The following is a 13,044-nucleotide window of genomic DNA, read 5'->3' on the forward strand; positions in this document are numbered from 1 at the left end:
TTAAAAGGTGCATTGATTTTTTGAAATCATCAAATGTGAATTGATTAAAAACAAGTCTCGTGTACCCTATTAATCATTTTCACCTGGTCGTCCACCAAGAAGGGGAATTTGTTTCCAAATAAACTGCAACTTTTTGCTGATAAAATTTAATGGTTTTGGGGTAAAAAAAAAATAGCCAAAAATCATTAGCTCCCGGGTCTCTGCCCCTGGGCCCCGCTGGGTGCCTGCGACCCCCAAACCCCCGGCTTTTTTCAGACTTTTTTAATATTTTTCATTCTCATCCCTGGAAACTAAATATAACACAGTATTATCATTATTAATTACACTGTTAATGAGAATAAACAGGTGATATTAAATCATGACATTCTGAATAATAAAATTAATTTTACACTCCTCATCTTTAAAGTAAGAATTACACCAAGATGAAAATCTGTTGATGAAGTGTGTGTCATTGTGTCTCTGCAGGTTGTGTGATTGTGGTGTCTCAGATGAAGGCTGTGCTGCTCTGAGTTCAGCTCTGAGATCAAACCCCTCACACCTGAGACTCCTGGATCTGACTGATAATAATCTGGGAGACTCAGGAGTGAAGCGTCTCTGTGCTGTACTGGAGAATCCTCACTGTAAACTGGAGACACTGTGGTAAGATCATCTCTCTGAGAGTCACATGACCTGCTCCTCAGTAAGACACATTCTCTAATAGTGAGACTGAAGCAGAGGTTTTAGGTTCATCATCAATGTCCTGAGGAGGAAGATTGTTTCTTTTCACTGCACACTGATGATTTGTCACAGAGTCTTTGGGTCAGATGGACGTATGTGAGAAGCTGCAGCACAAAACGGGACTTGATCCGACTGCAATGTGTCTGAAATCACTGTGAAATTTACTACAACACTGTAACTAATCACACAAACTGCACCTGAGACACAAACTAACTGCCCTCTGTGTGAGCTGCAGGGTTTAAAGCAGCAGTGACATGGTGGAAATGATCTCAGGAATATAGAGTTTAAAACTAAAATGAGACGTTAATGCCACAGAACTGATGCAGAAAATAGGAGCAGAAAATAACTTCCAGTAACCTGAAAGCCATGGCAACAATCCTTTAGCTGATGTTGAATTTTTCAAATACGTTATTTTAGTAGTAATAATAATAATACATGTTAAAGTGCATATTCTGGACCAATTTTTTTTTATGAAAGTATGTCCCTTTACACACTCATCCAGAAGGGTAATTTTGCACAAGGCCATCTGTCTACAGCAACAAAAAATAAAATAACAAAACGCGTCTGGAAAAATCCCAAGGGAGTCTGGAGCCAGATTCGTGACGTCACCTGCGGAAGCGCCAACAGGCTGCGCGAGTTTTGCACGGTTTCAGTGCACAGCCTGTGTAGACCAAGCGCTCCCATTTCTCTCTCATTGTCCGGTCTTTTGGGAAACGATGAGTCCTAATCCCATCATGATTGGTGTTGCTACACCCTCCTACAATACATCTGTTAACCATTTTAATAATTACGTGATAACATTGAAGAAATTTGCAGAAAACCACCAGGTCGTTTTCTCATAAACAAACCAGCGCTGACGTAGGATTCAGAGGGAGGTGTCCCGCACGCGACGTCACGAAAATCAATGTTTGCCGGGAAATCCAAATGCCAAGTTTTTTCAGAGGCGGACCAATTCGCCTCAAATGGCTTGATTTCAACTGAATTTTTCTGGTATTGCGCAAGGTAAAAAAATTGCACAAAATGCAAAATGTGACAGATATTTGACCAAAGTTTAATATAAAATAGGAGAATTGCATTGATGTTGCTCCTGAATTTACCCGTGATATGCACTTTAAAATCGTAAATAATCTTCCAGTCCATCTCTGTCAGTGGTGATTTGCTTTAAGACGACACTGGAAGCCCGGCTTCCCCTCACATTTCATTAAAATGCAGCAATGAAACGTTTCCCAAAGTGTCTCTTTTATTCATCAGTCTTGGTGTCGTTCAATATCACAGTCAAGGCTTTTTTATTTGTCATTTCAACCATATACAGTTGGTACAGTACACAGTTAAAACACAAGAACGTTTCTCCAGGACCATGGTGCTACATTACACATCATGTCATCCTTGAGCGACGGGCTGCTCGAGTGTGTGCAGGCTCTATGGCTCGCGCTCGGTCGAGCCGAGATCTCACTCTTTCATCTGATGACTCAAATCACAAGTTTCCCTCTCTTCGCTGTTTTTACCAAAATGCTCGCAGCATCAAGTCCGGCAACAAACTGCGCCCTTTTCAAGACATGGTCTACGCTAACAACTTTGACATGGTATTTGTCTCAGAGACTTGGTTAAATAATAACATTTCGGACTCTGAAGTTTTGCCATGGGGCAATGATTTATATCGATGCGACAGGGACAGTTTGCGGTGTTTGGATTTGGAAGGAGGGGGAGTACTGATTGCTTGTCGCAGTTCTTTGCGCTGTAAACAAGTAAACTTGTGCGACTGCTCGGTCATTGAGCATTTGGCTATAGAGATAATCACTAATAACTGTGGAAAGGTTCTGTTAGCGGTTTTTTACAGACCCCCAAGCGCTTCCGTCGCCTGGCTTCATGATTTTATTAACATCTTGAACTCTGTCAGTTATGACAGGTTGGTTTTTGTTGGCGATTTTAACCTCCCTGAAGTGACTTGGATCGAAGGTTCTGGTTTTTGTGACTCTTCAAATTCAACCTTATTTTCATTCTGTGAACAACTCGTAGACCAGAATGTGTTCCAGCTAATTGAATCTCCGACACGCGAAAACAATATTCTGGATCTATTGTTGACCACTATTGTTGAAGGTGTCTCCAGCATCGATGTGACTGGCGGAGAGGGTGTCGCTTTGAAGTCGGATCACAGAGCAGTAACCTTTGATTTGCATTTCACTTCAAGAGTTCCGAATAAAAACAATAACATCAGCCAGCAATCGTTCAATCTTCAAAAAGCTGACTTTGAAGGTTTGAGAAATCACTTGTTTAATAATCCTCTGACAAGTGCTATCTCGCCGGATCAGTCAATCGAAGAAAACTGGCTTTCTTGGAAGTCTGCTCTTTTGAGTCAGGTTGAACGTTTCATTCCGAATCGGAAAATAAGGAAGTTTGTTATGCCGCCCTGGTTCGACGAAGTACTTCACGCGCTCCACAAAAAGAATACCGCAGGGAAAAAGGCCATTCACAAGGACAGCTCGAGCCTGTGGGATAAATTTCACTCGTTACGCAAAGACCTTAAATATCTAGTACGGGCTAAGCGTGCATCTTACATCAAAGATATCTCGGACTCGTGCTTTTCTCAGCCTAAGCGTTTTTGGAGCTACTTCAGTCGTCTATCTAAAAGTTCTTCGATACCGGAAACAGTCAACCTGAATGGGTCTTCATTCACCGAAGCTAAAGAGAAGGCAAATCCTTTCAATAATTACTTCTTGTCCGTGTTTAATGACGATTTTTCTGTCCCCAACAATCTGCCTTCAACGCCTTTCACGGATTTACGTTTGGAGTCCATTATTCTATCTGAGGAAGACGTACTGTCAGCACTTAATCGCCTTGATCCATTTAAGACTCCTGGACCAGACAATATCCATCCCAAGATCTTAAAGGAGTGTGCTCGTGAGCTCATGCCTTCACTTTGTGTGCTTTTCAACCAGTCACTAAGTTCTGCAAGGTTACCTTGCGAGTGGAAGAGTGCTAACATCTGTCCTCTATACAAAAAAGGTGACAAAGCAGACATTTCGAACTATAGGCAGATCTCCCTTTTGTCCATCATTAGTAAGCTCTGTGAACACTGCGTTTTATGCAAATTGGTCCCAGAGCTTATTGATCTGCTATCGTTGCTGCAACATGGTTTTACTGAAGGAAGATCTTGTGTAACACAGCTTCTTGGGGTCTTGCACGAATTAGGGACGGTGCTGGATGCTGGACAGGAAATCGATCTGCTCTATCTCGATTTCAGTAAAGCCTTCGACTCAGTCCCTTACGGTCGCCTTCTTCACAAACTTTCCCTGTTTGGTATTACGGGCTCTCTACATAGCTGGTTTGTGGACTACCTTGGTTGCAGAACTCAGCGTGTTCTCTTGGACGGGGCTTTTTCACCATGGGCGAGAGTTACCTCTGGGGTTCCTCAAGGCAGCCTGCTAGCACCGTTCTTGTTTCTTCTTTATATAAACGATCTCTCTGAAGTGATAAGCACCAACACCAAAATGGCTCTCTACGCTGATGATGCCAAGTGCTACAGGGTTGTAAGGACGGCTAACGACTGTGAATTGTTGCAGCATGACCTGTGTTCTATGTTTAAATGGACTGAGCTCTGGGAGCTCTCATTTAATGTAGATAAGTGCGAATGTCTCAGAATTTCAAGAAAACGCAAAAGTAACATTCCGTCTATTGCGGCCAGTCCCTATACCCTGGGAGGTCACGTCTTGTCAGTTGTGCCTTCCCAGAAGGATCTTGGGGTCACAATCTCGTGCAAGCTTACTTGGAGCTTGCACATTTCCATCATTGTCGCAAAGGCTAATCGCAAGCGCAGTTTTTTGCGTCGTCATTGTAATAGCTTCATAGGGGCTAACTGCAAGAAACTGCTTTACCTGTGTTTTGTGCGTAGTAATCTTGGCTATGCTAGCAAAGTCTGGGCGCCCCAGTCATCTATTACTGATCTTAAGTTACTGGAGAGCGTCCGGAGGCGCGCAACCCGCTTCATCCTGGGGTGCCATCCCCACCATCAATTAAGGCTGGATTATAAAACGCGCTTTCTCAAGCTGAATATGCTGCCAATTTCTTACTGGTTAGAATATAGAGATCTTTGTTTTTTCTTTAAATGTCTAAACAAGCTAGTGAGCTTTCATAATAATAACCATTTTCTCTTATCAAGCGTCCGAACAAGAAGTGCATCTACAAATTTAAATCTCAAGCCTATGCGTTTTCGCACCTCACTGTTTAGAGACTCCTATTTTAACAGAATTGTACCAATTTGGAATAATCTCCCTCTCCCAATTAGACAATCGGGAAGCTACTTTCTTTTTAAAGACCATGTTAGAATTCACTATCTTGAAAAATTAAAATCTGTTTTTGACCCCCAGCGCGTATGCTCCTGGAAAACCGTTTGCCCATACTGCAGATCAACACATAGAATGAACTGCTGCGCGTGAGTTGCGCTGTTTTGTTGTATTTTTTGTAGTGTAATATAATGTGGGGTTATTTTTTCTTTGTGTTTTGTAAATGGGGCTTAACTTATGGGACCTCGAGTCCGTTAGTTCGCCCCTCATCTACGCGCATATTTAAGTTTTGTTAGTTTTTTATTGTATGTCTCTGTCTCTTGTTTTTATTATTGTATCGTGTAAAGTGAGTAGATGAAATCCAATAAATTTTTTTTAAAAATCACAGGACTACAAATCTACAAATACAACAAAGTGCAAGAGTGCAACACTGCAGACAATAAACTACACAAACAACATAAAGTGCGGAGTTGAGTGTGCATAATGAGGTCATCTATGAGAAGGGAATAAATAAATGTAAACCTTGTGTGTGAGAGACATTGTAAAGCAATAGTGCATTATTGTTGACTGTGTAAAGAGTGTAGTGTGAGTGGTGTGTTCAACAGTCCGTGAGAATCAGACCAGTTCCTCAGAGTTGAGAAGTCTGATGGCATGAGGAATTGAGGTAGTATATGAAAAGGGAAAAAAATAAATGTGAACCGTGTGTGAGAGAGACATTGCAGACATTATTTTAGTGAATCAAAAAAATCTCGGCGTTTTACTGGATAACGCGTTTTTCGTTTGTCCCACCTGGACGCACGGCTTCTCCTTATTAGGATCGGTAGATCTCTCAAAGGGGCGGAACCTTGTAACCAACTGCCAGTCAGTAAATCGGGAAAGAACATGATTGACGTCTCAAACTTGAGCATATCGGAGCCTGCAGTGGTGGAATAATTTGTAAATATTGCAAATAAATTGAAAGTATAAAGTTGTTTGATTATTTGCATTAATTTCTGAAATTTATTTGTGATTCTAACTAGTGAACTTTTACTTCCTTATTCAGCGAGCAGCTTTGAAAGCAGTTTTAGAAATTTTCACTCTCTTCCACTGTTTCTCAACCACTGCGGCCCATTAGTGGGCTGTGAAGCACCATCTAGTAGCCTGCTAGTCGTCCCCCCCGCCAAGTTGAAGTTAATTTTTTTCTCATAGTAAGGTAAAATTACTGGGTTGCATCCGACGTCACATCCGCCTCATTAAGCTACAGTCGCACTACAGCTCGCGATGCTTTGCAGTGGGTTATTGATGAAAATGAGGCATTTTGGTGGCAATGCATGGTGATGTACACATGAGCTAAAAGTTGTGGTCACACAGCAGGTGAACACTTGATTGTTGTGCCTTTGCGCGCTTGAGTCTGACACAACTCGAGTGGCCACGTGCGCTCACGGAGTATGTTGTGCGCGCATTTGGGACCCAGTCGTTATGGGAAACACCTGACACTGATTTGAGCGCAATCAGCACACGCAGATACGGACACTGTTTTCACAGAGACTTCGCAAAGTATTGTCATCATCACTGTCACATTTGTTTCTAGCCATGTTCATAACGCTGTTTAAATACTCTGCTTTCTGTTTTGCTTTTGTTCAAAAAAATAATAATAAACCCACTTGGAAGACGCTCTGGACACTTACAGTAATACATTTATGCCTGAAGACTACAGCTGACTTGCTAACTTTAGGACTGCAGTTATCATGAACAGTTTATAACCAGGGACGCAGGAACTCATCTGAAGTGCAGGGTGCTGTAGGCTATGTCATCGGATGATGCACCAAATATAGCCCAAAGGCTATATTCTCAGTATTATTTCTTACAGTAGGCTACTAAAAGCCAGGCCAGAGCTATAATCTTACATTTACTGAGACACTCACATGTATTCAATAATAAGTGCATTTATTTTTTTAGACAAAAGATGAAAAATACAAAGTGCGTTCTCAGCCAGAGCGCGCCGCATAGCTGTCCCTGGTATCAAACATCCAAACTATGATAGGTCGTACTCGTAGGCGTACATTTTTAGGTGACAAAAACAAGATAACCATAACCTTAATAAGATTAACCATACTAAAAGAAGAGAGGGCCTATTAATTCACCATCTAGTAGCCTATTAATTATTTACGGCCGCATTTTGACATCGTTCATAGTCCACACTCACGTTCGTGTTCTCCCGCTCTCACACACGCAGCGGAGGCAGCCGTGCTGATTCTCCTCTTGCGTCCATTCAATGAACTACAGCAAAGTAATAATGAAAAAAAGAAATACACAGAACCAATTAGGTCTACTATTCTGAAATAGAATAGCCTGATAACATAGAGGAAACTAGAAAAATAATTAATCAAGCAGCAAAACCAGGGGAGGTGGTAGCCCTACTGGTGCTTTCACTACAGCCAGTTAGCTGCTGGTCAGTGGCAGTGCTACAGCCAGTGCTGGAGTGGGAAGCCTGCCCTGATGATGAAGGCCTCTCGTCCTCCTCCTGAACTTCCTCGTGCCCTCCGTCATAAGACTTTTTCTCTTTGGCTTTTTGGCCCCCTCCATCTTTAAAGAAATCAGAAATCCTTTTCTGGCTCATTGCTGCTACATTGACACACACCACTAGCTAAACGAACTCTCCCGCCACCAGTGCACTGTTCTACGCCACTGTTCTTTCCGGTCTGGTTGAGGTCTAAACGTTTATCACTCAACTCAAACCAAATTTTTAAATTACATTTAAAACTACTTATAAGCATGTAAAAATTAGAAGAAAAAATGTTTTTTCATTTTGTTTTTATTTTAGAATAAAAGAAAAACGTATGCCTGAATTTACAACGCCAATGTTGTAGTTGCGTCTGTTGTCCAGGAGGGGGGTGCTGCAGCACCCTCAGCACCCCTAGTTCCTGCGTCCCTGTTTATAACTTCAACAAAATCGACTTCATGTTAAATCTATAATGAATTTCCTGGTTACACAGTTATACTTTGTGACTCTGTAGGACACAGTTATAGAAGCGAGTTATTTATAATCATGCTATCCGTTATCACCCAGATGAGGATGGGTTCCCTTTTGAGTCGGGTTCCTCTCAAGGTTTCTTCTTCGTGTCGTCTGAGGGAGTTATTTTCTTGCCACCGTCGCCACAGGCTTGATCATTGGGGATAAATTCGGGTTAAAATTAGCTCATGTTTAAAGTCTTTAATTCTCTGTAAAGCTGCTTTGCGACAGTGTCGACTGTTAAAAGCGCAATACAGATAAACTTGGCTTAAATATCACGCCTGCTAATAAATAATGCATTCTTCCTGCACTTAGATCCGTCTACTGCCGTCTATCTTGTAGTGTCCTGATCCCCAGATCTTTAACTCCGCCGCATATAAAAAGTTGTACACGTCCATGCTCTTCCAGGTTCTCATCTGTGTGTGCGTGTAGAACGATGTCTGCAGCACCAGGTAGTTTGAGATGTCGGGGAACTCAACGGATGGATAATTTTCCAACTCGTAGGAAAAATCCTTCTTTGTTAGCGTGTAAGGGTCTATCCCATTGAGTGGGTTCTATATCCACTTCTTTTGAGTGTACTTCTCGGTCTTAATAACTTGTTTGTTTGTTGTATGCAAACATGGCAATAAGTTCTTGTGTTAAAAGACCAGACTCCACTTTTGGATCATTAATCCCTTTTGACTGAGAATGTCCTGCATGGTTTTATGTTCACTTCTGGCACATTCATACAGTTTTAAATACAATACCTACAATTAAAAACAGTTTGCTTTTATTGCATTTATTTAATTCCTGGTCTCCAATCTGTAACAGGGAGTGATATCGCATCCTATTAATACACTTTTCTATCAGAATCTAATAATCTATTGTATAGATGAGCCAAAATAATTGGGGATCTTTTTTAATGGGCCCCGACTCGTTACAAGTATGAATAGGTGGGTCTTAAAGTAGAAAAAAAATCCGACTTTTTCCTCACAGTTGTCGTTAAGGCTGTTTGTTGTTCAGTAAAATTGATTTAAAATTCATCTGAAAGCAGAAGATGGAGTCAGTCAGAGTCTCCAAAATGTGCCGTCTGAGTGCATGAGAGTGATTGTAAATGAACACCTCGTCTCCTTGTGACACCCTGCTGTCTCTGACTTCATCCTGCTGCTTTTGTCTGAATAAGATGATCTCGGCTTTTCCCTGTTTCTGATCAGCAGCACACTTTCTTCTCAAGTCTCCTCAAAACTCAGTAAAATGATCATCTTAGAAAAGCTGGGGCCCCAAATTTGAACTCTGCGGAACCCCACGGACAATATGTCTAGGAGGAGAATGAACACCATTAACTATCTGAGACCGGCCTGTCAAATATGACTGAAATGACTTAATAAATGCACCATTTAGACCAATAGCTTGCAGTTTCATCAGTAAGATCTCATGATCGACAATGTCGAAGGCCTTTTGCAAATCCAATAACACCATTCCAGTGTAATTTCCTGAGTCCATCTGCTTCCGAATCAGGTCAAGTGGATGAGACGGGTATCAGAAGAGAAAGATGGTCGAAAACCAGATTGATATTCATAACAAACTCTTTTGTTGGAGATGGTCATATAACTGGTTATAACTGTCTGTCTCCAGAACCTTTGACACCACAGGGAGGATGGAGACTGGTCTATAGTTGCCAATCCCAGTTTTACTATTCTTTTTGTACAGAGGTGCACCCCATTTTTGTTTTGTTGTTGTTTTTCTAATATCCTGATATCTTCATAAATTTTAACTTTTTTGTTCCTTTGACCTTCTCACAGCTTTTGTTCTTCTCCATGCTGTAGCGCTTTTTTACTTATTTACTTACTTACTTGCTTAGTCAGGCAGGGAGAGACAACGCACAGAGTGTAAGGGGAAGAACATGTCCAGTCTGTAAATCACTGGCACCAGGAACAAATAAGAAGCACCTGGGAACACACACACACACACACACACACACACACACACAAAAACCACACTGTTGGCCAACGAGCTCATCATGAGTATCTCCATAAAACTCCTTCAGCACTGGGCTGTGATCATTTCAGTCGCTCACTAATTAGAGAACAAATCAAATGTCTGATCTGTTCAGATAAATATGACTCTGCCTTGATCTCTGCCTGCTTCATCTAAACCTGACTTTTGAAACTCTTTTCCTTTCTCCTCATAAATATTTGAGATCAGACTCTTATTTCCCGATTTGGTGATCAGATTTGATGTTGCGTGTTTATCCCATGTGTCAGTGATGACGTGCGCAGCAGAAAACTCAAATCCGAACAGCTCGAACTGTGAATTACTGTTACAGCATTTCAGTGTGTTGTCGACTCGGAGTTTGTACTTTTGTCATTTATGAAAATGAAATGGTGCCGTGAAAGATTTGAGGACCTGTTTGATAATTTTTGTGAGTTTATTATGTATTATTTTATTTCCTTCAGGATCAGTTGTGATGCAATTGAAGGGAGTAGTGCTGAAGCTCTGGTCTCAGTGCTCAACTCAGAAACCTCCAGTCTGAGAGAACTGCATCTGACTGTGGAGACACTGGATCTGTCTCAGAATAAACTAGAAGACTCAGGAGTGAAGCGTCTCTGTGCTGTACTGGAGAATCCTCACTGTAAAGTGGAGACACTGTGGTAAGATCATCTCTCTGAGAGTCACAATAACTCACTAAAGCAGCAGTTAATAGTTGTATACAGTGTTGTTTATCAATTAAAATTTTCTGTAAAAGTAAAACATGCAGAACAAATATATTAGTCATGAAGTGATCATTTCTCCTCAAAATCACTTTTACTTTAAAGAAATAATTAAAATATCTTTAACAATTAAATATGTGATCATTAAACCTTTAAATTATTGACTTTGCTGAATCATTTGCACCTCGAGTAAACTTAATGTCAGTAACAGTGGGAATGTTTGAGTCATTATTAATAATAGCTTGTGATTGGTGAAGATGTTGCCCTTTGGGATTTTTGGGATTATTAATTTCTGATTTTTATTTTATTTACTTGACCTGTGTTTAAAATGGGAATGTCAATGTGTTAAAACTGTGAAAACAATGTGTGTATGTGAAAAGAATTAAGTTTGTTAAAAAATTACTTACCTGGCGTATGGGCCAATCAGAGTAGGGGGTCGGAGGAGGAGGAGAGAGGCGGGAGGAGCAGCAGGAGAGAGGCGGGAGGAGCAGCAGGAGAGAGAAGCAGAGAGTTGGGTGGTGATAGGAGTGAATAAAAGAGTTAGTCAAACACTAATTTCTGTATTTACATTGTAACTGTTTAGTGACAACCGGACTGTGAGTCATAAACGTTAATTCGATGCGGACATAGTAGTGTTTGCACGCAAGTTGGCGGAACTTTGGGACAAGAGCTTCCCGCGTAGAACATCGTGAGTGTTTAATTCTGAACGGAGCTCGCGCGCGTTCAGGCGGATTGGAGACGTGCGGCCAGCTCGGCTCTACGGCAGTGACCAGACTGAGGATTCCGACCGGAGGCGGGTCATCGTTTTCAGGGGCAACGAGTCCATTTACCCTCTCCAGCATTGCGAGGCTACCACAAAGCAGACGGCGGCAAAACGGCTGCATGGATGAGCTTTTTTTGTTTGTTTGTTTGTTTATGTGCAACGGCGTGAAGCGGCCATTTTGGTTAAGGCCTCTCCGCCCACAAGCTACGTTACAGGCCTGCATCGTTCTCTAACTGACTTCTGCTTTTTTGTCGGGTACCCATTTTATTTTGTTTCATGTCATGGTTATCTTAAGGTAAACTGCCGGCAGTAATAGAAGGTTTAGTAAAGTTTTTGTTTGCTATTGGTAGTGGATACATTTGAGTTTATTTACCATTTACAACTAACTGAACTGAATTTAAGAGACAACCATTTCATTTGTGTTGCAGCCTATGAGCTGGATGTATATATTTCCAACTACTTTAAGTAAATAGTTAAAATTTATGCTTGGTGCATATGTGCAGTTTATTTGACCTATTCATGCATGGTATTATACTGTATACATAGTTTAAAGGGTAAATGGTACATGTCCCTTAAAAAAGGTTTAAAACTCCTTCTAGGTGATAATAGTAGGGACCGCCATCAGGATATTAGAAGACACCGTTACACAATAGATATAAAGACAACATTTATTATGTTTACCTAGGAGTGCTATTCCTACAGTATTGTTTAAAGTAGCCAAGTTTACGAGTAGTCACCTTGAGTAAGTAAAGGCACATTCAACAAAATTACTTAAATATTGCATTGGTTAACTAGAGAGAGAGAGAGAGAGAGAGAGAGAGAGATCTCTCCGCACATGGATTCGGGGAGCGCACTCGTAAGCATAGCAGGTTAGCTAACGGGGCGCTACAAAGAGAATAGAGACAGTCCAACATGAGAGACATCATCTTCACAACCACTATTACACCAAGATGAAAATCTGTTGATGAAGTGTGTGTCATTGTGTCTCTGCAGGTTGCGGGGTTGTGGTGTCTCAGATGAAGGCTGTGCTGCTCTGAGTTCAGCTCTGAGATCAAACCCCTCACACCTGAGACTCCTGGATCTGTCTGATAATAATCTGGGAGACTCAGGAGTGAAGCGTCTCTGTGCTGTACTGGAGAATCCTCACTGTAAACTGGAGATACTGGGGTAAGATCATCTCTCTGAGAGTCACATGACCTGCTCCTCAGTAAGACACATTCTCTAATAGTGAGACTGAAGCAGAGGTTTTAGGTTCATCATCAATGTCCTGAGGAGGAAGATTGTTTCTTTTCACTGCACACTGATGATTTGTCACAGAGTCTTTGGGTCAGATGGACGTATGTGAGAAGCTGCAGCACAAAAAATGACTAGATCTGACTGCAATGTGTCTGAAATGTATTTTTTCTTTTAGAAATTAATTAAAATGCATAATCACCAGATTTAAAAAAAAAAAGTTTCCAACTGGTAATCTCAGATTTGCTTCAAACTTGTTGAATAATGTCACTGTTCCCGATAAATAGTGAAAAATTCCGGACTTGTATCTGCATTAGTTTCTGAGATGTAGAGGACAGAAGATCCAAAGTCATTTTTTAAGCTATTTAT

At 41.2% G+C, this 13,044-nt stretch overlaps 1 protein-coding gene across 25 annotated transcripts in view; it reads left to right on the forward strand.

The window, feature by feature from the left end:
• The window catches only part of LOC132870726 (protein NLRC5-like), a 930,547-nt gene that overhangs the window by 66,391 nt on the left and 851,112 nt on the right, over positions 1–13,044 (forward strand). For 20 of the 25 annotated variants that reach the window (XM_060904521.1, XM_060904530.1, XM_060904519.1 and 17 more), the window contains 3 exons: positions 466–639; positions 10,425–10,619; positions 12,436–12,609. The exons of 3 other annotated variants lie outside the window; for them this stretch is intronic. In XM_060904521.1, coding sequence (XP_060760504.1) covers positions 466–639; positions 10,425–10,619; positions 12,436–12,609 — 543 coding nt within the window. The remainder of the gene's footprint in view (positions 1–465; positions 640–10,424; positions 10,620–12,435; positions 12,610–13,044) is intronic. 2 more of the 25 variants (XM_060904525.1, XM_060904532.1) reach the window with 2 other exon arrangements.

The sequence above is a fragment of the Neoarius graeffei genome, chromosome 22 (assembly GCF_027579695.1).
Source record: "Neoarius graeffei isolate fNeoGra1 chromosome 22, fNeoGra1.pri, whole genome shotgun sequence".
Taxonomy (NCBI): domain Eukaryota; kingdom Metazoa; phylum Chordata; class Actinopteri; order Siluriformes; family Ariidae; genus Neoarius; species Neoarius graeffei.